Source organism: Heptranchias perlo, chromosome 32 (genome assembly GCF_035084215.1).
Source record: "Heptranchias perlo isolate sHepPer1 chromosome 32, sHepPer1.hap1, whole genome shotgun sequence".
In the NCBI taxonomy this organism is placed as follows: Eukaryota; Metazoa; Chordata; class Chondrichthyes; order Hexanchiformes; family Hexanchidae; genus Heptranchias; species Heptranchias perlo.
Genome location: NC_090356.1, coordinates 4,077,007 through 4,102,395, shown reverse-complemented (window position 1 = coordinate 4,102,395; position 25,389 = coordinate 4,077,007). Strand labels below are relative to the sequence as shown.

The 25,389-nt window shown below is 46.1% G+C and overlaps 2 protein-coding genes across 2 annotated transcripts in view; one reads left to right on the top strand and one right to left on the bottom strand.

Annotated features, from left to right (window-relative positions):
* The window catches only part of camta1a (calmodulin binding transcription activator 1a), an 801,272-nt gene that overhangs the window by 239,633 nt on the left and 536,250 nt on the right, over positions 1-25,389 (bottom strand). The gene's annotated exons all lie outside the window — the stretch shown is intronic.
* LOC137300767 (uncharacterized) lies at positions 993-23,037 on the top strand. Its single transcript, XM_067970031.1, has 3 exons — positions 993-1,087; positions 9,804-9,910; positions 22,516-23,037. The coding sequence occupies exons 1-3, from the start codon at positions 993-995 to the stop codon at positions 23,022-23,024; spliced, it is 711 nt and encodes a 236-aa protein (XP_067826132.1). The 3' UTR covers positions 23,025-23,037.

Here is a 25,389-nt window from a genome sequence, read left to right as displayed (position 1 = left end):
GTTGAACTGATTCCCAGCGAGTGAAGAGAAACTGGGGCTTTACAAAATAAATGGCAATAAATCCCCAAAAGAACTTTTCGAAAGCTATTTGCCGTCCTGTGATGTGTCCAGCCAGAAGTTCCAATTGATTTTTTTCTTGTAGATTCTCTGCAAGTGCTGCCCAATAAAAAGGAAATGGAATTTCCGATTCAAATTATTTCAGGAGGTTTTTTTTGGAGGATGAAAACGCACTGAGATTTTAGCTCTCTGCCTTTTTTCCTTTTATCGTCATAAACCCTTGTGCCTGTTACAGTGAAGCCAGCCCACAAATCAAACTCGATTTCTGTTCTTCTTTTTAACACTTTTATGATCCTTTTTTCTTTTCCTTGTTAAGTGTTTTATTGAAGTTTTTTTTTCTTTGCCCTCCGTGCCCTGCACGGTGATGGCTCCACGGTGGCCCAGTGCTCAGCTAGTGGGCATTATTCGCAAGTGACCACAGGCAGCAAGTGTCAACAGCCAAAACCCATCTGTCTTCACCCAAAAAGCAATGATTTACACATATATAGCACCCTTACGCTAGTCAAACACCCAGGGCTGTTCACAATGAAAGAAAGAAAGAACTTGCTTTTATATAGAACCTTTCACGGCCTCAGGACATCCCAAAGTGCTTTACAGCCTATGAAGTACTTTAGAAGTGTAGCCACTGTTGTAATGTAGAAAACGGGGCAGCCAATTTGCACACAGGAAGGTCCCACAAACAGCAAAGTGATAATGACTAGGTAATCTGTCATTTAGTGATGTTGGTTGAGGGATAAATATTGGTCAGGACATCGGGAAGAACTCCCCTGCTCTTTGAATTGTTCCATGGAATCTTTTACATCCACCTGAGAGGGCTGACGGGGCCTCAGTTTGATGCCTCTTCCAAAAGATGGCACCTCTGACAGTGCAGCACTCCATCAGTACTGCACTGGAATGTCAGCCTAGATTTTGTGCTCAAGTCTCTGGAATGGGACATGAACCCAAGAGCTTCTGACTCAGAGATGAGAGTGCCACCCACTGAGCCACAGCTGACACTAATTGGGCAGATTGGACACCAAGCAGCATCAGGGTAGGTTTTGGAAGCTGGAGAAAGATGGAGTGAGCAGAAGGGGGTCTTGGAAGGGTATTTCAGAGTGCAGGAGCATAAAGGCTTGAATGCTCTGCCACTGACGGCGGAGCAGAGGGCCAGACACCAGTCTAGACTGAAAAGAGCGGAGGGTGCGAACTGGGATGTGGAGTTGGAGGAGATTGCAGAGAGAAGGGGGGGGCCAAGGTCGTGGAGTGTTTTATAAATGAAGACAAAAATTTTGAATTCAATGCATTGCGGCAGGAGAAGCCAGTGGATGTTGGTGAGGGCTGGAACATAGGAAGAGTTAGGAACAGCAGGAAGTCATTCAGCCCCTTGGGCCTGCTCCACCATTCAAGTGGATCATGGCTTATCTGTACCTCAACTCCATTTATCTGCCATTGCCCCATATCCCTTGATAACCTTACCTAACAAAAATCTATCGATCTCAGTCTTGAAAACTCCAATTGTCCCCAGCATCCACAGTCTTTTGGAAGAGAGAGTTCCAAATTTCCACTACTCTTCGTGTGAAAAAATGCTACCTGATTCCCCTTGTGAAGGGCCTAGCTCTAATATTGAGAATGTGTCCTCTTGTGCGTGTTTTCCCCACCAGAGGAAATAATTTAGGGTTAGGACAAACAGGGCTTTGCATGGGATAGTGAAAGGAGGTTCTAGATGTGTTGGAGTCTGTGCAAGGTGCGGCTCAGGAGGCCAGCAGTACAAACATAGTGACGAAGTGACAAAATGTGGATGTGGGTTTCAAGCGCGGTGAGTGACATAAGGACAGAGATGATGTTTCAGTGCTGGTGCCTGACTCGATAGGGGAGGGTTTGAAGCTGAGCTTAGCGTCACCCAGGATGCGCAGCATTGGGTCGAACATCAGTGAGCAGCCAGGGAGAGGGAAGGAATCAGTAGGGTGCAGGGTTTCGGGTTAGAACTGTACAGAATCTCACCAAGTGGAGCACAGTCCATCTCATTGACGACTGATGTCTGACAGTCTACCCGACAACACAGCACACTTGTGATGTCAAGAGGTGTTGGCAGAGAGGTAAAGCTGGGCATACACATAGAAGCTGATCCCATGCAAGAGGCAGCTTGTAAGTTAGGAATGGGAGGGGGCCAAGATGGGTTCTTGGGGCAAGCCAGAGATGACTGTGTGGGGGGGGGGGGGGGGGGGGGCAGGAGAACAAATAGTGCAGGAAGTGTATTGGCTACATGTAGGAGCCATGAATGGACTGTGATATGGAGGGATCCAATGGCGAAGGATGATGGAGGAGAAGGCTGTCCAGTGAATAAGGAGGGACAACATGCCACACCATCCACTCACACACATTTCCAGAAGGGTTGCTGGGTAGAGATGAGAATTACATAGAATTTACAGCACAGAAACAGGCCATTCGGCCCAACTGGTCTACGCTGGTGTTTATGCTCCACACGAGCCACCTCCCATCCCTCTTCATCCAATCCCATCAGCATATCCTTCTATTCCTTTCTCCCTCATGTGTTTATCTGGCTTCCCCTTAAAGGCATCTATGCTATTCGTCTCAACTAGTCCTTGTGGTAGCGAGTTCCACATTCTAACCACTCTCTGGGTAGAGAAGTTTCTCCTGAATGTCTTATGACACGTAGTTTTGGACTCCCCCACAAGCGGAAACATCTTCTCTAAGTCTACTCTATCGAACCCCTTCATAATTTTGAAGACCTCGATTGTGTCACCTGTCAGCCTTCTCTTCTAGAGAAAAGAGCCCCAGCTTGTTCAGTGAGAACCTTGTTGGTTTTCCCTCAGCCAGGGATGCTAGGCTGGTGGCTGCTCCTTCAGCAGAGATCAGTCAACTCAGTGCAAAATCCCTGGATTGAAGCTGGGCCCTTTACTAGTCTGTATGACTGAGTTAATCAACGGATAAACTCAGTGAACCATCAAGGGAGCCTGTTTTATTGAACTTTAAGTTCTAAAGGCTTTTAAAACAATGGCACATACAAGGTTAAAGGCAACGGGAGGGGGCTCTTCATGACACATAAATCACAGTGCAATAAAAAGAGTGCAGTTCCCAGAAAGAGATGCTGCTTCTCAAGAAAAAGTAATATATTAGCAATTAATCAATGGGGGCAGCATAATGCGGTTATGCTTTGGAGTGTTGGTCATCGATGAGGGTTTATGCTCAGGCTAACTACACCCTCCCCTCCAACACACAAGGCGAGTCCCTGATCTTGCCGCCCTGCTGAGAGGAGGGGCACCAGTAGAGATTGAGGGCTTCACTCACACTAAGGAAGGGGAACATCAGGGAGAGGAGCACTGCGGAGCACAGCCAGGGTCTGTGCACTGGTCACTGACTTGTTTGCTTACCAGGGGAATGATGAGTGAAGCAGTAGCTTATCTCAGCAGGGGTGAGTGATAGAGGTGTTACAATGAGCCTCAGTGCCCCAGGCCTAGGAGTAAAAAATTCAGCACTGATCCCCCCACCTCCTGATCACTATCCAGTAACTCCCGGTAGAAAGGGCATGGGTGAATGTTGGCAGAGGTCAAAAAGCCTGCTGAGACTCACACATGAGGAATGACCACTTCTCCAAGGTGCTGGAGGGCTGCTGGAACCTGAGAAATGAGCCCCACTAAGAGTCAGCACCTTCAGAGTGGAGAACATTTAAAAAAAACATAACACTTGTGTAACGTTCTGTTATGTTTGGAAGTAAAAGTCGACGGATCCTGTACAATACGCTCACATTAAGCTTCTGGTTCCCACATCTGATTTGGGAGAATCCTAGTGGCAATGTCTGAGATTCAGGAATCTTCCATATTAGTCACTCCATGTGGTCGGGTCAAAGGCCACAGAGGCTCCGCGCACGGGTCCAAAAATTGTGGGGGAGGAGGAATCGTCTTACACTAAAGTGTCGGCCTGTGAGAGCCGAAATGAAAACCAAACCAGTTTTGCATTGCCAGTTTCACAAGTGCACACATTTTGGGGCAGGTTTGATGCACCAACTGATCTTTTCCTGCCCGTCAATTTCGTATCTTCATACAGCAAAGGGAAATCGAATTTTTGCTGTTCAGTTTTCAATTCCCAAAATTAATGGGCAGCCAACGCCGAAACCATACCTGTCATTCCCTTAATTCCTTGAGAGGACTGCGTGGGGTTGGAGCACCGGAGTGGGTGTTGGAGCACTGGACCTGATGACGGAGCACTGGACCGAGTGTTGAGAGCACTGGGCTGGGTGCTGAGAGCAATGGACCGGGTGTTGGGGCACTGGAGTTGGTATTGGAGCACTGGGCAGGGTGTTGGCGCACTGGAGTGGGTGTTGGCGCACTGGGCAGGGCGTTGGAGCACTGGTGTTGGTGTCGGGCACTGTACCTGGTGTCGGGGCACTGGACCAGGTGTTGGGGCACTGTAGTGGCTGTAGGATGATTTGTATCAAATGGCTGTAGACACTGCAGGATTTATATAGGCAAGCAGGTTATGATGAGAAAAAATTACATAATCCCTGAACACTTAATTTTAAGTGACTGTCATAAATCAGTTTGTAATGTTTAACAAATGTGTAACACACTAACTATAAAAATCTCTGTTGTTTAATAACACTGTAATAACAGTGTTATAAATTATTAATATGTGTTTAATTAAAAAGCTCTTAGGAAACAATAATTAATAGTAATATATATCACTAATCCTGTAAATAGACAGCTAGAGCTGGTTCATACATTTTTTACAATGTTCTGTAATATGTGGCATTAATTTGTAATATATACAGTAGAATTAGGCCTCAGTGAATGATGGTATTATATAACCTTGGATCCCTCCAAAGCCTTTGACAGTGTCTGGCACTATGTACTTTTAAACAAGTTACCATAAAATAACCTCCCTCACAATCTCTCTCTCTATCTATTTTATCAGTACTACAACGGTTAATGCGTCTCTCAACTTCCCTCGTTTGTTCCTCCCAATACTCCAGCCATCACACTATTCCTATTCCCTGCTTCCTCACTGTGTCAAAATCAAGACTAATTGCATTGTTTCCTACACTAACTCTTTTTCCCTTAGAAATTTAAACTGTAGACGAAAGAACTTATATTTATATATTGCACCTCACTACAATTCTCAGGATGCCCCAAAGCTTCTGGCCTACAATGAGTTGCTTTTTTGAAGTGCCCTCACTGTTGTTATGTGGGTGAATTTGATGCCCAACTTGCTTCCTCAGGGGTAAGTGAGGTTTCTTGCAAGGGCCAGGTTCCATGGTCGCAGGGCTGCCCTCTCTTACCTCCCCCAAGTGCCCATTCTTCATTTGTGAACCTTGACAATGAGCGTTGGAAGACTGTTCAGATATAAGATCGTCACTAATAAATCCAATAAGGAATTCAGGAGAAACTTCTTTACTCAGTAAGTCATAGAATCATAGAATGAGACAGCACAGAAGGAGGCCATTCAGCCCATCGTGCCAGTGCCAGCTTTTTGAAAGAGCAATTAGTCCCATTGCCCTGCCCTTTCCCCACAAGCTTCTGCGAGTTGAATATCTTCATACTGTTCATGGACAATAAGGTGATTCCCTCAAATCAGTGACATAAAACTTCTGCCCAAGAAGATCAAGGTTAATAAAGACTCTACATTTAGGGTGGAATTTATTTATTTTTTTCTTAAAAAGAAACAAGGGGCAGCTGAAGTCCCCTTGGTCACACACCATCTGCTGCTCACCGCTTACCAAGCTCCGGCCAAGGTTATGAGGATGTACGCAAAGGCACCTAGGGTGACTCTTCTGCTGATTTTTACTCAGCCCTTTTGGAGGATTGTCTGGTCTCTCCTCAACGCTTCCTCTTGGCGAAGCAGTTGAGATCAGGAACTCAAAGTAGCTTGGAGGGTTTGCAAATGTCAATAATTTACCATTGTTCTGTGGTTTGCTAGTTGGTATTTGAACACGGTACACCGCAATGCAGTCTTGAAGTCGGAACTTCTTGGATAACCTGTAAAAACCCACCTCAGCTTAATAAAAAGGACAAGTTTAGTAGTGGTAAGAATGTGGAACTCGCTACCACATGGAGTAGCTGAGGTGAATAGCATAGATGCATTTAAGGGGAAGCTAGATAAACACATGAGGGTGAAAGGAATAGAAGAATATGTTGATAGAGTGAGATGAAGTTAGGTGGGAGGAGGCTCGTATGGCGCCTGTTTCTGTGCTGTAAAATTCTATGTAGTTCTATGATGGGAGGAGGCCTCAACCTAGGCCCAACCTGCACATATCAAATGTCCACCGACACAACCTCACCTGGAGGGGAACCTGAACGGAGATCAGGAGCGAGAACTGTGACAAAATTGCATAAACAGCGAATAAGATGAACAAGCAGGTGACCTGTTTTTGGTGATGTCGGTTGACCAGGACACGGGAGAACTTTATGATTCTCTTTGAGTAGTGCCATGGGGTCTTTTCTGAGCAGGAGGATGAGGCCTCGGTTTAACATCTCATCCCTAGGACAACAGTGCCGCACTCCCAACACTACGCAATCAAGTCCTGGACTGGGGCTTGAACCCACAATCTTCTGACTAAGAGACAACAGGGCTACCAACTGAGCTGAGCTGATATTTAAGAGTCCTTACCTTCCTCAGTCTTCCCTTCGTCCAACAAGCTTTTAAAACACAAACTTGTCATTGCCTAATTGCTACGTCCTCATTTACCTCACCTTCTCTCCTACTCCTTTCATCCCGGTGGTGTCCTGTATTATAGTATTTGGCTCTTCACCTTGATTTTACAAAATAAAAACAATATATACATAATACTGTACTCAGTAACACACAGCATGATATTATATAATAGTGGTTCATCCTAGTAACAGGGAGTGTATTACATTATATATACAGAATGCTACAGCCCAGAGCACCATAAGGTCCTTCAATGCTCAAATAATCTGCTGAAACTTAGGGGGTAATTTTAACCTAACCCACCCATCGGGAAACTGACGGGATTGGGTGCAATGCTGGTTTTACACCTCGCCCGATTTTAGTCTCCATTGAAGTTCCACCCGATCTCATGGGTTTCCTGCCCGGCGAGTTAAGTTAAAATTAAAAACACATGAAAACTTCCAGTTGGGGAAAGTCCTGGATGGTCTCCAGTGCCCATAGACTAGCATCCCTGCAAAAGTCAGTGTATTCAGGAGGGGGAGTGGAGAACACGGCCGGCAGCGGTGGGGGGGGGGGAGAGGGAGGCAAGGAGGAACAAAAGGCTTCCAGTGGACACTAAAAACAAAATGGTGGTCACTTTGCATGGTCTGAGGTGTGCTTATGTACTTATCTGTCATTTGCCGCTAACCTCACTGAGAGTGACACAGCAACGAGCTTTAGGCAGGAGGAGTCGCAAATATGCAACAACACATTTTAGCTTCTTTCTGTTGGCTGCTCTCATAGCCTAGTGAGTAAAGGGAAGGTACTGAGTTAGCCAATCTCAGCTCTGTGCGCCTGTAAGGGCTGCGTAATTGGCCTCAGTGCCCCTGGATAAGGTGCCGTAAAATCAGGCCAAGTTCTCCCTCCAGGAGAGGATGTGTCGGTGGACATTTGATTAGTGCAGGACTGGCCTTGGTTGTGAGGCCTTCTCCCGTCATATCTGAACAGTCTTCCAAAGCTCATCGGCAAGGTACACAAATAAGGAATGGCCACTTTAGGGAGGTAAGGGAGGGCAGCCCTGCATCCATGGAACCTGGACCCCTGTAACAGTCGGCGCCTTCACAAGAGGAGAGGAGAAAAACATTATTTTTAATTACCTTTATCGCAAAATAATATGCTGCTCACCCTCGCCTAACATTTAAGAACTGGCTTACATACTTTATTGAAATATTGCCAATTAATTATTATATTGTTCCAACAGCTTCTTTTTAATTTAATATGTTTTAATTATTCACAGTAAAGTTATTAAACAACTGTTGATTTGTTTTAATTGCTGGTAGCCTCCAGCCTTGTTAAGCTGAGTGCCCACCTCTATAATATTGCTGGTAGCTCACAGCTCCCTTGTTAAAAGCCCCATATTCAAAAGTTACAGATCTTGAGCACACGGGGGCGCTGTGGCTCCAGGCCGCGATGCCAGGCACGGCTCGGATGCTGGGCTTTGGGCCCTCGATGTCTCACATCCCCGATCCTGGCCTGCAATCTCGATGAGCTGCCTTCCCACAGTGAGAGGGAAGGAAAAATAACGGGGAGATAGTCACCTTCACCCACACCAGGGCTGGCAGTTTTCTGTTCCGCCCAAAAACCAGGCCGGTTTGGGGGTGGGAATTAAGGAAAAAACACTGTCCGCGAGTCCCAAGTGGGTCTGCTCAGCGAAGCGGGAAGCTGGTCCGCTCCTGGGTCCAGTAGCGACCCTAAGCGGGAACCCGAGCTGACTTTTACCCTGTCTGATTCAAGGCTGCCGTGAGGCCAATTGCAACGTACCTACTGTTGCCCCGGCTCGGATCAGCTAACTCGACAGAGGCCAGGAATCAAGCCTCAGGCCCTCCAGTGCTCTGTGTGGCTCAGACAGCAGACAGCACCTTTACTCACTGAGTCATCAAGTCAATTGCTTAATAATAATCTATAGCATCAACATTTTTCATCTTATAATCCCCCCACCCCTCCAGAAAATCCATAAACTTAATACACGTGTACTCACACCACAACTACAAGTTTATAAATGAATGGAGGGGTTTCGAGGGTCATAGTCTGGCTACAGGGGAGTGAAGGATCTGTGCATCATTTAAAAAATATATATCCAGTCAAACATGATTATTAGTGCCTCCTCAATGATTCAGCAAATTTATCCGGTGAGTATCTGGAGTGGTAAATAGATGCATTTAAGGGGAAGCTTGATAAGTACATGAGAGAGAAAGGAATAGAAGGATATGTTGATAGGGTGAGATGAAGTAAGTTGGGGGAGGCTCAGGTGGAGCATAAACACCGGTATAGACCAGTTGGGCCAAATGGCCTGTTTCTAAGCTGTAAGTCTATGTAGCTGCAGAACACAGAGCAGGCAGATCCCAGGTTCAATTCCCAGTCTGTGCTGAGTTAGCTGATCTCACACGGGTGGTTATAAAGATGTTACAACCAACCTTGGTGTCTCCATATTAAAGAAGGGAAAAAAAATATCAGCCAGGATTTTGAGTTCTAGTGACCCCTGCTTGAAAGTGGATATGTATGGATGTCAGGTGAGGGCAGGGCTGTGCCCAGATGTGATCCTCCCCATGGTCGAATAGCCTACTGATTCTCAACTACCTGGGCTCACACATGACCACCTGGATAAGGTGCGACCTGTGGAACAGGATTCCAGCAAGGAGTCGACGCTCTCAGAAGATGAGGGGGAAAGGATTATCCAAAATTTCCCAAGACCACACAAGGACTGGTTGCCCAACCACGACTGTTCCTGGTGCAGGGTGGCACCTGCAGGAATGGCTGATAGGGAAACTGTTAGGCTCGCATCCATCTAAATTAATTCTAGACTCGCCCTCTCTATGAGCTCCTCTCCGCACCAGGAGCACCCGATTGGGGAGTCAGCGAAACCAGCCTAGGGTTGCCAACTCTGGTTGGACATATTCCTGGAGGTTTCATCACATGACCTCCCAGCCTCCAACGGCCCTGCCCAGTCAAATGGCCTTTTTTCCCCACCTACAATTGTTCTATAACTAATAAACGAAAGTGTTCAAAGAAAAAGAAAATGAAAACAAAGCACACAATTTTTTAATGCCCCCTATAATTTTCCTCCCGGGTTTTGCTCACATCAGTGTCCAGGAGATTGACTTCGATTCCTGGAGACGCCAAGGCAATCCTGGAAAGTTGGCAACCCTGAATGAGCACCAAGCGCAGACAGGGGTAGAACAGGAGGGTTTAGGCAAGTCGCCATCAAGAGTTTCACATCTTTGCTTTCGCTAAAAAAAAATCCAGTCAAACAACGGATTAGCTTTATGTCTTGTCAAGCAAAGTCACTGAACGACATCAGTAATTCCAGTCATCTCCATTAATCAAATTCATACAAGAGCAGAAACTGCCAGCGGTAAAATCCCTCGACTCCAACAGCAGGCAAATATAATCCAGCACAATCAGTCTTAACTTCCGAGTCTTTCGCCCCCTCTCTGCAAATCGGAGAGACCCTCACATCAAGCTATTTGCTCTCTGCAGATAGGAGTCTGAACCCTAGTGTGCCCACATCCAACCACCTCCCAGTTTGTCTCATTATACCCAGCGTTCCATCTGCCACAAAAGCTTGGCTGCAAGCTGCTGGTATGAATTTAAAATAAGTTTATTCTGGAAAAATGTCTCACAGCCCTGCTATCAACTGTCATAATATCAATCAGGGTAAAACATTCGCTCACAGTAAATGTCTTCATTGTTGTCTATTTGGAGCGAGGTATGTTTTACCTCGAGGACATTTTTGTAGCAGCTTCATATCGCTGGACCGAGAGATAGAGAGAGACAAAAAAAGCTCCTGACAGCTAAATTTTCTTTTATTCATTGGAAATACTTTAGTGAAGAAACAGAAGGAAGACGGAGTATTACAGCTTGGGGACAACTTGGGCAAGGAACACATCAGCACGATTGGAGAACAATCACGATTCAGGCAGGTGAAAGTCAACTGCAGCAGGTACATTAACACAAGAGGCACCAGAATAATTATATAGTTAAAGGCCCATGACCTCCCCTGCCTCCCAACAGCACAGACTATCCCAGCCACTATCTACATCTACTATTTCATACGTTAAAAAACTTAATTATCAGCCCACACTTCTTCTCAACTTTTTCCATTATAAATTCCTATGCCCACATCTATAAATGAAACTGAGGAAGTGCTGCACTGTCGGAGGTGTCGTCTGTCGGACGAGATGTTAAACCGTGGCCCTGTCTGCCCTCTCAGGTCGATGTAAACGATCCCATGACGCTATTTCGAAGAACAGCAGGGGAGTCCTCCTCGGTGTCCTGGCCAATATTTTTCCCTCAACCAACACCACAAAAACAGATTATCTGGTCATCATCACATTGCTGTTTGTAGGACCTTCCTGTGTGCAAATTGGCTGCCACGTTTCCTACATTACAACAGTGACTACCTTTCAAAAAGTATTTAATTGGTTGTAAAGTGCTTTGGGACACCCTGAGGTTGTGAACGGCGCTATATAAATACAAGATTTTTCTTTCTTTTTTAAATTTGTGCTTCACTCGCACATTGGCAGGAGCCTGTCATTACAGCAGGACACATTTCCATAGGCTGTTTCCATTATAAATGTGGACATTGGACTTTATAATGGAATTTAAGACCAAGGACAGAATGCATGAATTTAAAATGGGGACTGAAATCCGATTGCATGCCGCAGTTGAATTATCCCCTTGTCCTCTAACCCTACACTTGGATCATCATTCCCCATATACAACCCCATGAGAAATTGCCTAGTAATATATTAAATTTGCTATATATGATGCACATTCCATATTTAGGCATCACCATTCCGTGACACTCAGTCACACCTGCAACTGCACATTTCTACCACTAGATGGAGCTCAATGAGTTCTAGATCCCCATCCCTATTCCAACATCATCACGATTACATCCTGAAATTCACTCCGTCCTGACTTTCTCTGGGCAAATCCACAGGAGATCCATTTCATGTTCTCTCTTTTCCGGTACATGAGACAACCCACTTCTTTCGCTCCTTTACATCAGCAGATCACATACTGGGCTGTTTTCTGTAGCGACAACCCTTTCTATGTGGACAGTTGGCTAGCCTGATTCTCTACCCCCCCACAGGAGGACCGACTGGATACGATGGGGGGGGGGGGGGGGGGGGGAGTCGTCACTCCACTCCCAGCGGAGGCGAGTACACTGCTGGATGTCAACCCCATATTCAAAGACCAGAACACTCGACCCTGCTCGCCGGAGTTCAGGAGATCCACTTGTAGCGGATCATATAACTCCGCGATGTTGGCAGCGCCAATCCAAAATTTGGGCATGCGTTGCCTGTAATTTTCTGACCAGTTCTCACCCTTACAATCATGACCCACGCTCTTGAATGTAGTGACCCAATAGCTAACCAATTCCTGGTCTGTGCAATTTGCCTCGTCGTCCCAGGTGCTGGGAAGGGAATAAATTGGAATTGGTTCCCGCTCCTGATTCCTGCTAGTGATGAACAGGTGTGTACAACAGGTGAGGGCAAGGTTGAATTTGGCAATAGCATTCTCCCCCTCCTTTCTCCAACTGACGAGCCTGCTGACACTCATTGTCTGGGCTCACACATGGTCACTTGGACGAGGGGGGAGAAAAATAACACATGCAGAGTGCAGCTCAGCAAACTGATTCAGAAACGCTCCAATGAACGACAAGTCAGGAAAATGCTTTGAGGATGTAACTAGCAGGGTAGATAAAGGAGAACCAGTGGATGTAGTACATTTGGATTTTCAAAAGGCATTCGATAAGGTGCCACAGAAAAGGTTGTTACACAAGGTAAGGGCTCATGGGGTTGGGGGTAATATATTAGCATGGATAGAGGATTGGTTAAAGGACAGAAAACAGTGTAGGGATAAATGGGTCATGCTCAGGTTGACCAGCTATAACTAGTGGTGGGCCTCAGCTATTTACAATCTATATTAATGACTTAGACGAAGGGACTGAATGTAATGTATCCAAGTTTGCTGACAATACAAAGCTGGGTGGGAAAGTAAGCTGTGAGGAGGACACAAAGAGTCTGCAAAGGGATATAGACAGGTTAAGTGAGTGGGCAAGAAGGTGGCAGATGGAGTATAATGTGGGGAAATGTGAGGTTATTCATTTTGGTAGGAAGAATAGAAAAACAGAATATTTTTTAAATGTTGTGAAACTATTAAATGTTGGTGTTCAAAGAGACTTAGGTGTCCTCGTACAAGAAACACAAGAAGTTAGTATGCAGATACAACAGGCAATTAGGAAAGCAAATGGCATGTTGGCCTTTATTGCAAGGGGATTGGAGTACAAGAGTAGGGAAGTCTTACTACAGTTGTACAGGGCTTTAGTGAAACCACACTTGGAGTACTGTGTACAATTTTGATCTCCTTATCCTTGCCTTAGAGGTGATATACTTGCCTTAGAGGTGATGCAACGAAGGTTCACTAGATTAATTCCTGGGATGAGAGGGTTGTCCTATGAAGAGAGGTTGAGTAGAATGGGCCTATACTCTCTGGAGTTTAGAAGAATGAGAGGTGATCTCATTGAAACATATAAGATTCTGAGGGGGCTTGACAGGGTAGATGCTGAGAGATTGTTTTCCCTGGCTAGAGAGTCTTGAACTAGAGGGCATAGTCTCAGGATAAGGCCATTCAAGACTGAGACGAGGAGGAATTTCTTCACGCAGAGGGTTGCGAATCTTTGGAATTCTCCACCCCAGAGGGCTGTGGATGCTCAGTCATTGAATATATTCAAGGCTGAGATGGATACATTTTTGGACTCTAGGGGAATCAAGGGATATGGGGATCGGGCGGGAAAGTGGAGTTGAGGTCGAAGATCAGCCGTGATCTGATTGAATGGCAGAGCAGGCTCGAGGGGCCATATGGCCTACTCCTGCTCCTATTTCTTATATTCTAAGACAATCAGAAATACTAAGCAGGAAACACATTGGTGGGATGAGACACCAGGACATGATTTGTTGAAGCATTGAGCATTTTACAGGATGCAAAGTGATGGTTCCGTGAGTAGCTGAGTCAGACCAGGAGGGTCCCAGGTTCAATCAATGGTCTGTGCTGAATTAGCAAGTCTCATTTGAGATGGTGAAAGGGGCTCTACAATTGACCTCAGTGCCTTTCTGCCAACTTTGTTGAGATTAACTAGGCCAGGGAGAGGAAAATTGGGTAAGGGCATTGTTTCTGATCACTATCTTGCCATGAATGTGCATTTAAAACACTCAAAAGTGAACTGGGCAGAATCTAAACTTTACACAATCAAAAAGTAAACACTAGGATCCTACATTCTTCTGCTCATACCAACTTTCATTTTAATTCAGATACAAGTGATGAAGGCTCATGGTGCAGGGCACCTAAGGTTGAAAAGCGTGAAAGAAATGACAAAATGAATCAGGAAATGATGACTAGGCAAGGGTATCAAGGGATATGGAGCAAAGGCGAGTAAATGGAGTTGAGATACAGATCAGCCATGATCCAATAAAATGGTGGAACCTCCCTATCTCTGTAATTTCCTCCAGCCCTGCAACCCTCCGAGAACTCTGCATCCCTCCAATTCTGGGGCCTTGCATATCCCTGATTTCCTTCGCCCCTCCAATGGCGGCCGTTCCTTCAGCTGTCTAGGTCCTAAGCTCTGGAATTCCCTCACTAAACTTCTCTACCTTTCTGTCCTGCTGATGCTGCAAGGCTGCTTCCCTTGGCTAGACAGCCTAGAACTAGGGGGCATAATCTCAGTATAAGGGGTCGGCCATTTAGGACTGAGATGAGGAGGAATTTCTTCATCTCAGTCGCTGAGTATATTCAAAACTGAGATCTATAGATTTTTGGACTCTAAGGGAATCACGTTATATGGGGATTGGACGGGAAAGTGGAGTTGAGGTCGAAGATCAGCCATGATCTGATTGAATGGAGAAGCAGGCTCGAAGGACCGTATGGCCTACTCCTGCTCCTATTTCTTATGTTCTTATGTCCTCCTTTAAGACGCTCCTGAAAACCTCTCTCTTTCACCAAGCTTTTGGTCACCTGTCCCAATATCTTCTTATGTGGCTCGGTGTCAAATTTTGTCTGATAATTGCTCCTGTGAAGCAACAGGGGACGTTTTACTACATCAAAGGCGCTATGTAAATGAAAGTTGTTGTTGTTGTTGTTGCCCATGTTACATACCTCTGTAACTCTGCTCTTCAAAAATTTAATGAATTATCATTGCCTTGGACACTCAAGAGTCTCCTAAACAAGTTATCACATAGCCTCCCACCAAAGCTAGGCTCAAGGCTATCCAATTTCCATGAACGTATCTGTGCTGCAGTTGATTGCTCATCCTCTGACTGTTTTATACAGTCAACATGATGCATAGTACAACTCGCCATTAATCTAACTTGTGTATCCCAGTCAAACAAGGAGATAGCAAAACCTCTTGCATTGTTCATCCGTGAGGCTAAGTTTGCTATTGTTTTTTTGCGATTGAGTTCCCAGTCTGAGATATGTTAGTCCTTTTTTGCAGTTTGTGAATCTGTCAATCAGTAACCGCACCAAAACTGTACTTAAAGGTGAACTATACTTCACTAAATCACCACCAAGGAGTGGTTAGGAAGAGGAAAAGGCCCCGAAGTCCAACAAGCCTGTCTCCTTTTGATTAATCTCAACAATTTTTTCAGTTTCCCTCCTAATGCTAAATGATATGAAGGTTGATTCCTAGACATACACTGCTATCTCTTAGTCATCAAACTGCTGCTAAGAGGCAGCACGGGGATAGATACGTTGTACAGAGCTCCCCCCTAGCAGTGACATCATGAAGTTCTGCTCCACTGTGATATCACAAGTAAGGGAGACCTCGATAGAAAACGTCTGCTGTTGGTCTGCCCCTCACCATCTGTTTTAAAGCATAAAACAGGATAAGAGGCAACTGGGAGATCTAGAAACCTGCAGTTGGCCTTAGCATGTCCACATTGTCCTTATATCCCAGATTTTCTTCGCTCCACCATTGGCGGCCATGCCTTCAGCTGCCTAGGCCCTAAGCCCTGAAATTCCCTCCCTAAACCTTTCTGCCTTTCTACCTCTCTCCTCCTTTAAGATGCTCGTTTAAAACGACCTCTTTGATCAAGCTTTTGGTCAGATGTCTTAATATCACCTTAAGTGGCTCGGTGTCAAATTTTGTTTGATTACACTCCTGTGAGCCGCCTTGGGGCATTTTACTAGGTTAAAGGCACTATATGAATGCAAGTTATTTATATCATGTTTTTAAAAAATTAAATTATAAGAAGGAGCCTGTATTTATGTAGCACTTCATCAGGACATCCATCGAATTACTCTCTGAGGTGCAATCACTCAGGCAAACGTGACAGGTAATGATGTGCACAGTAAGATCCCACAAGCAAATTAGGTGAGTAAACAATTAATGTGTTTTTGGTGCTGTTGGTTATGGGAGAAATGTCAACCACAGGATCTTTTACGTCCATCTGAAGAGCAGAAAGGACCTTGGTTTAACATCTCACCTGAAAGATGGGCGCCTCCAACTGAACTGTTGATCTAGATTGTGCGGTGAAGTCCACAATGGGGCTTGAACCAATGACCTTCTGATTCAGAGGCAAGAGTGCTACCAAGTGGGCCAAGTTGACACTATAGGCACCAGACCAAGAGTGTAACGGGATTGGCTAGAAGCTTACAGTCCTGATTCCCGAACTGCTACCATGTTTGAAAAGGAGGTCAATAAAAAGATTCTCTATTGGGGCCCAAAGTTTAAAAGAACTCTTGTAAAGAAAACGTTTCAGCAAGATTTATCAAGCAGGTTCTGACAATCTAATCGAATTTTACTGACTTTTTTTTTAAAAACCTTTTTTCTATATATATATGAAACCCAAGTGAAGGGTCAAGGCTAACAGTGCAGGACTCCAGTGAGGTTAAACAGAGTAGAAGAGAAGATGAGGGAAATGAAGAAGCAGTGTTTGGAAGACACCAAGCTTGGGTTTTTAAAAGGATGATGGGATGACTGAGGCAGATGAGGGGTCCCATCGTACTGAGGTCCTGGGAAAGAATGAATTGGAGTCAGAGACAGTGCGATCCGTCTTAAGATATTTAGTCAAAAATTCCTGAGCAATTCAAAAAGAAATACAGGGCTTGACAACTGAAGATTCTGATGGTTTTAAAACTCATCCTATCTCCCCGTTTCTGGCTGATGTTTCCTGGAATTGGAGCTAGTCTAAAAGTACAATAGCGTGTTGTGTTTTCTTGACTTTGGGTTAAGTGTCCATTCTGGGTGAGTTGACATCACACCGTATTAATGCATCTGTCACCTTCAATTAACCCGTAAAATCCATCTCTGCTTCCCTAATAGACACAAGTCCGAGCGGCTCCTAATTGCAATTTACAAGGGCCATTGCTTGTTTCCTTGTTTGCCTTTCATGAACCATGGCCCTGGTTGGATTAACAGATTAAAAATAAAAATGTGATTAATTAATCACAATAATTCTATTAATTGTTACAACTCTATTAGAAAAAAGGAATGTGGATTTGGCTTCAGCCATAAATCTTTTTCTGTCTCTTTTTTTAAAAAGAGACACAAATACATCTTGTGAAGTTACTGTGTAGTACTTACAGGGCAGTACATCAGCGTGGTGGTACAGTTGAGCGTATGCTGGGAAACGCATGCCTTTGGGGGGTCAAGATAACTTGGCGATGTCCCTTGGGTTGGGCCAGATTGAACAAGTAGCTTGGTTCCTAGTTGCTTAGAGAAGAGTCTTACAGGATTGCTAACAGAGTAAAGGTCCTTCCACACTGGGGATTAAGCAGCTTGGCCAAATGGAAGAAAGCCACTGTTGGCTTATTGTTCTGTTCAAAGCTGGAGGCAGATTGGGTGTGCTTGGGGGATGGGGGGTGGGGGAGAAGAGAATCTTGGCTGTGTGGACTTCTGGTAAACTGGCAGATTTTCAACAACCTGGAAATCTATGAACAGTCACTTCCAGAAACTGCAACGCTGTTCAAAATTCAGCACTAAGTTGTCAGTCTCAGGCAGAAAGGCCACGAGGTTGGCTGCTTTGGGGAATGGAAGTGCCACATCAGTGCAGCAAGGGTACTCTTTCAAAGTTGAGGTTAAGGTACAACATTGGGGCAGAGCTGAGGGTTTGACTAAGCCATATCTGACCGAGGAGAGCTCAACAGGGCAGTGCAGAAGGAGCTGTGCTCTGCATTTAACCCATATTGTATCTGACCTAGGAATGCTTGATGAGACAATGTTGACAGATCATTGCTCTGCATCTATATGGTACTATGCCTAACTTAGAAGAGCTCCATAGGACAGTGCAAAAGGAGCTTTACATCTAATTCCTGCTGTACCTAACCTGGGAATGCTTGAAGGAACAGCACAGGGGTAGCTTTACCATTGCATACATCCCATAGTAACATTGGCAGGCTGGAGTACTGAAATCTGTTACAGCCTGCAGTGACTCACAGTTACCCACGCACCATTGATTCGGCAATGAGCCATTATTTAATTAAAATAATTTCTCTCAATGCTGCTCTTTGTAGTGAAATATTTAAAAGCTGTCTCCACTGTGCCTTCATATTAGATGACAATAGTTAGAAAGACTGGGAGAATTAAAAACAAAATAGTGTCAAAGTTTAATGCATGAAGAGAAACTTCACACGTGTAGAAGGAGCTTTACCCCGCTTCTGATTCATGCTGTCCTGGAACTCCCTCAATACTATACTGAAGTGTTCAGTCCACCCTCCAAAACCAGAATCTCCCATTCAAAGCTAAGCAGGTGGGCCCCCGACAGCCAGCACGCCAATTGAGAGGGGGCATGATTGGTACAAAGTTTGAGGTACAAACATACCAGGAGATGACATTTAATTGTCATGGAGAGAGATTGATGAGCAGGCCAGTCTCCAATCACGAGGAGAATACAACTTATATCATCAGTAGGGTATGTTAGCATAGTAGTTATGTTACTGGACTCGTAATCCAGAGGCCTGGACTAATAATCCGGAATCATGAGTTCAAATCCCGCCACGGCAGCTGGGGAATTTAAATTCAATTAATTAAATAAAAAATATGGAATTAAAATACTGGTATTCAGTAATGGTGGCCATGAAACTACCAGATTGTCGTAAAAACCCATCAAGTTCACGAATGTCCTTTAGGGAAGGAAACCTGCCATCCTTACCCGGTCTGGCCGATATGTGACTCCAGACCAACAGCAATGTGGTTGATTCTTAATTACCCTCTGAAATGGCCGAGCAAGCCACTCAGTTGTAAAATCTCACTACGAAAAGTCATAATAAGAATAAAACCAGACGGACCACTAGGCACCGGACACGACAACAGCAAACCAAGCCCAGTCGACCCTGCAAAGTCCTCCTCACTAACATCTGGGGACTTGTGCCAAAATTGGGAGAGCTGTCCCACAGACTAGTCAAGCAACAGCCTGACATAGCCATACTCACAGAATCATAGCTTTCAGCCAACATCCCAGACTCTTCCATCACCATCCTGGGTATGTCCTGTTCCACCGGTAGGACAGACCGACCAGAGATGGCGGTACAGTGATATACAGTCAGGAGGGAGTGGCCCTGGGAGTCCTCATAATTGACTCTGGACCCCACAAAATCTCATGGCATCAGGTCAAACATGGGCAACGAAACCTCCTGCTGATTACCACCTACCGTCCTCCCTCAGCTGATGAATCAGTCCTCCTCCATGTTGAGCACCACTTGGAGGAAGCACTGAGGGTAGCAAGGGCGCAAAATGTACTCTGGGTGGGGGACTTCAATGTCCATCACCAAGAGTGGCTCGGTAGCACCACCACTGACCGAGCTGGCCGAGTCCTGAAGGACATAGCTGCTAGACTGGGCCTGCGGCAGGTGGTGAGCGAACCAACACGAGGGAAAAACTTACTTGACCTCATCCTCACCAATCAACCTGTCGCAAATGCATCTGTCCATGACAGCATTGGTAGAAGTGACCACCGCACAGTCCTCGTGGAGACGAAGTCCCGTCTTCGCACTGAGGACACCATCCAACGTGTTGTGTGGCACTACCACCGTGCTAAATGGCATGGATTCAGAACAGATCTAGCAGCTCAAAACTGGGCATCCATGAGGCACTGTGGGCCATCAGCAGCAGAATTGTATTCCAGCACAATCTGTAACTTCATGGCCTGGCATATTCCTCACTCTACCATTACCAACAAACCAGGGGATCAACCCTGGTTCAATGAGGAGTGTAGAAGAGCATGCCAGGAGCAGCACCAGGCGTACCTAAAAATGAGGTGCCAACCTGGTGGAGCTACAACTCAGGATTACATGCATGCTAAAGAGCGGAAGCAACATGCTACAGACAGAGCTAAGCGATTCCACAACCAACGGATCAGATCAAAGCTCTGCAGTCCTGCCACATCCAGTCATGAATGGTGGTGGACAATTAAACAACTAATGGGAGGAGGAGGCTCGGTGAAAATCCCCATCCTCAATAACGGCGGAGTCCAGCACATGAGTGCAAAAGATAAGGCTGAAGCGTTTGCAACCATCTTCAACCAGAAGTGCCAAGTGGATGATCCATCTCGGCCTCCTCCCGATATCCCCACCATCACAGAAGCCAGTCTTCAGCCAATTCGATTCACTCCACGTGATATCAAGAAACGGCTGAGTGCACTGGATACAACAAAGGCTATGGGCCCCGACAACATCCCGGCTGTAGTGCTGAAGACTTGTGCTCCAGAACTAGCTGCGCCTCTAGCCAAGCTGTTCCAGTACAGCTACAACACTGGCATCTCCCAGACAATGTGCAAAATTGCCCAGGTATGTCCTGTCCACAAAAAGCAGGACAAATCCAATCCGGCCAATTAATGCCCCATCAGTCTACTCTCAATCATCAGCAAAATGATGGAAGGTGTCGTTGGCAGTGCTATCAAGCGGCACTTACTCACCAATAACCTGCTCACCGATGCTCAGTTTGGGTTCCGCCAGGACCACTCGGCTCCAGACCTCATTACAGCCTTGGTCCAAACATGGACAAAAGAGCTGAACTCCAGAGGTGAGGTGAGAGTGAATGCCCTTGACATTAAGGCAGCATTTGACCGAGTGTGACACAAAGGAGCCCTAGTAAAATTGAAGTCAATGGGAATCGGGGGGCAAAACTCTCCAGTGGCTGGAGTCATACCTAGCACAAAGGAAGATGGTAGTGGTTGTTGGAGGCCAATCATCTCAGCCCCAGGACATTGCTGCAGGAGTTCCTCAGGGCAGTGTCCTAGGCCCAACCATCTTCAGCTGCTTCATCAATGACCTTCCCTCCATCATAAGGTCAGAAATGGGGATGTTCGCTGATGACTGCACAGTGTTCAGTTCCATTCGCAACCCCTCAAATAATGGAGCAGTCCGAGCCCGCATGCAGCAAGACCTGGACAACATCCAGGCTTGGGCTCATAAGTGGCAAGTAACATTCGTGCCAGACAAGTGCCAGGCAATGACCATCTCCAACAAGATAGAGTCTAACCACCTCCCCTTGACATTCAATGGCATTACCATCGCCGAATCCCCCACCATCAACATCCTGGGGGTCACCATTGACCAGAAACTTAACTGAACCAGCCATATAAATACTGTGGCTACGAGAGCAGGTCAGAGGCTGGGTATTCTGCGGCGAGTGACTCACCTCCTGACTCCCCAAAGCCTTTCCACCATCTACAAGGCACAAGTCAGGAGTGTGATGGAATACTCTCCACTTGCCTGGATGAGTGCAGCTCCAACAACACTCAAGAAGCTCGACACCATCCAGGACAAAGCAGCCTGCTTGATTGGCACCCCATCCAGCACCCTAAACATTCACTCCCTTCACCACCGGCGCACCGTGGCTGCAGTGTGTACCATCCACAAGATGCACTGCAGCAACTCGCCAAGGCTTCTTCGACAGCATCTCCCAAACCCGCGACCTCTACCACCTAGAAGGACAAGAGCAGCAGGTACATGGGAACAACACCACCTGCACATTCCCCTCTAAGTCACACACCATCCCGACTTGGAAATATATCGCCGTTCCTTCATCGTCGCTGGGTCAAAATCCTGGAACTCCCTTCCTAACAGCACTGTGGGAGAACCTTCACCACACGGACTGCAGCGGTTCAAGAAGGCGGCTCATCACCACCTTCTCAAGGGCAATTAGGGATGGGCAATAAATGCTGGCCTTGCCAGCGACGCCCACATCCCATGAACGAATAAAAAAAGTCACTGCATTTTCTCCTTCAGAAACATATGAACAGGAGTAGGCCATTCAGCCACTCCATTAATCATGGCTGCTCTGTAACTTAACTCCATTTACCTGCCTTGTTTCCATATCCCTTTAATACCCTTGCCCAACAAAAATCTATCAATCTCAGTTTTGAAATTTTCAACTGACCCCCAGCCTCAACAGTTTTTTGGGGGAAGAGAGTTCCATATTTCCACTCCCCTTTGTGTGAAGAAGTGCTTCCTGACATCATCCCTGATCGGCCTAATTCGAAGGTTATGCCTCCTTGTTCTGGACTCCCGCATCAGAGGAAATAATTTCTCTCTATGTACCCTATCAATTTCTCTAATCATCTTAAACACATCAATTAGATCACCCCTTAATCTTCTATATTCAAGAGAATACAAGCCTAGTTTATGCAACCGGTCCTCATAATTTAACCCTTTTAGCCCCGGTATCATTCTGGTGAATCTGCGCTACATCCCCTCCAAGGCCTAAATATCCTACCTGAGGTGCAGTGCCCAGAACTGAATGCGGTACTCACAATTTAACCCGTTTACTCACATTGACTCTATTTGCGCTTTCAGGAGTTCTGATGCTGACTCAGGAAGGGGTGGCTGAATTCCAAGCTGGATTCAGAAGCTGTTTGAACGGGGTCAGCCAGTATCTGCTGCGAAGCAAAAGTACAGACGAACACTTGCGCCTGGGAGTGCTCAATCACTTGGTCAATGCTTTCCCCGTGTTCTCCGGCTCCTGTTTCAGCACCGCGGACAGCGGCCGCCGACTAGAAGCTGCCCCGTCACCACGGCCTCAGCCCGTCCACATCAAGCCGGCGGCACCACTGCCGGGCGAGCTCTCCCTCTCCGGCTCCGCCGCCTGTATGAAAAGCACGGACAAACCCAACTCTTCCGCCTTGGTTAGAAACAGCAGCCCACGACAAGTGGCTGAAATCACATCAAATCAAAAGAAAACGGAGAAGATTTCTAGCCCAGAACCAGCAAAAGACCAGCGGTGTCCACCTATCACTACCCAGAGAAAATGTCCCACCAACAATGTACTTTCCCCTGACTCAGGACCCCTTTGGCGCCCTTGGTAACTATTTTATTCTCAGTGATGTACACAGTATACATTAAGTGCACAGCATTGTCCCACAAACACCGAAGACATAAATGACCAGATAACCTGTTTTGATGTTGTTGGTTGAGGGATAAATGTTGGCCAAAACAAGCTGTTGCTTTATTGGTGGATAAAATCTAATTGGAACACCGAGATCTGTTAGTATCAGTGACGTGAGAGAGGCAGGGCAATTAATGGGGGCAAGGATTTAAACTCAAATGTGGCTCCCAAGACTCCATGAGCTCACCTGTGAAGATAACAGCTTGGGACACCCCGGCCCTAAACAACATCCCACAGAGCACTGCATCTCTGATCCAGATTACTAAAGGATGAGGATCAAGCTTCTTATTCCCAATAGATATTTTTCGTCTTCTTCCCTGATGACCCTGATTCCCCAATGACCCCGATTCCCCGATGACCCCAATTCCTGCTCAGTACGGTTCCATTGCCAGCTGGTCCCTCACCCAAACAGCCATCCTTCACCTATCAGCCTGGACAATGAATGCCAGCAGGCTATTCTCCCATGGTGGGCACCACCCCGTCACTGCCTGAGTTTTAAGCAGGGTGTTCTGGATAGTGGTTGAGGAGGGGGGAGGGTGAGTCGTGGCTGATTTTCTCCTCCCCCTTTCCTAAGTCAGGGATGTGCAAGTCAGTTTTAATTCCCTGATTGCAGTCAGATAAGTAAGAGAGATTGAACTTGGGTCTTCCCTGGACTTTGTGGCTCAGTGTCACAATGGACAGTACATTTACCCAATGAGGTGCCAGGTTCGATTGTTGACCTGTGTTCAATCATCTGATCTAAAGCAAGGAGACAGTTGGGCTGCTGAAATTAGCCTCAGTGCCCATAGGTCAGCATCCCATCCCTGACTCCTACATGTTGCATGTGTGCAGACACCGGGTGAGGACACTGTCTGATTCAGTTATCTGCCCCCACCACGGTCAATTAAACCTTGCTAACAGTTGCTATGTGGGCTCACATTTGAATAATGGCCACTTGGGGTGAGGTACTGGAGGGCAACCAATACCTGTGGTACCTGGACCCCCAGCAACAGAGATGCAGAAATCTTCCTAAGCCGTGAGTTCCCTATCTCAGCCAGATGCTTCTCTAACCTACCCCCTCGTGCACCTCCCTGCTCACTTTATCGAGTGGCAGCAACAGAGATAGGGCGTTTCAGTCAGGAATGATATGAGGAAAGTGCAAAGAGGGTAAAATTAGAAAACAATGAAACAAAGCAAAATCCTTTCCTGGAAGGAAACGGTTTCACAAGGATTTTCTGGCCAAACATTGGAGGACAGTCATCTGCTATTCCAGAGACATCAGTGTTCCCTGCTGTGCAGCCTGATCAGCAATTCCATTCAGCTCAACTGTCAATCTCAATGAGCAACACAAGTACACATTCAGAATATATTTGAATATCCGTAAAGCTGCCTTCTGTTCTCTGACTAGCATCTCTTGTTTATTTTCGTCACTCTCTAAACTCTGACAGAGAACAGGCTCCGAAAGGTGGCCACTGGGAACAGACCCATGGCTGAGCAACAAACGAGTGTTCGCTTGATTTGGGACACTGAGGCCATGAACCCAAACAGATCCAGGAGGACAAGCAACATGGCAGAAGATGTATGTTGTCGAGGTAACACACATCGTGCAGTGAATGCTATATGACCCATCACTGTTTCCCACACCCCAGTGGCCAGCAACAAGGTTTGAATGGCCTCTCTTAGGTTTGGGAAGCTGCACATCCAAAATATGAGACTCACTGGCCCCACCCTACTTGTAAAAAGTGGTCAGGTTTCGCTCCATCCTCATATGCGGTCTTTGTACTGTAATTGGCAGACACTCTCGCCCAAACACCACAGTGACAAAGATGGACACAGTCCATTTGTCTCGTCCACTGATGTGTTTTTCCTGTGCAGAAAGTTGCTGTGCACAATTACATTACCACAACTCTCTATTTTATCAATACTACTGCAATAATTTCTCTCCTAAACGTCCCCCTCTTGTTCCTCCTACGCTACGAATCTACTATCTCACTCCTTGCTGCAGCCTCACTGTGTTGAAACCCAAGCCTCATTTGCACCATCTCTTACTCCAACTCATTGCTTCCCAGTCAGAAATGTGGATCTGCTCACCTTCCTCAATCTTCTGGTTATTCTACAATCTTCAAGCTCTTGAAATCCAAGCTTGGCGTCACCCAATCGCTGCTTCCAGATTTACCTACTCTTCTCTCCCCCTCTTTTGCTGAAATCCTGCTCTCTGGCCCTGGCCCTTCACCTAGGTTTCTTAATAAGTAAAAAAAACTGAAGCCACAAGGAGCCAACCATCACTTGGAGAAGCAATGAGAATA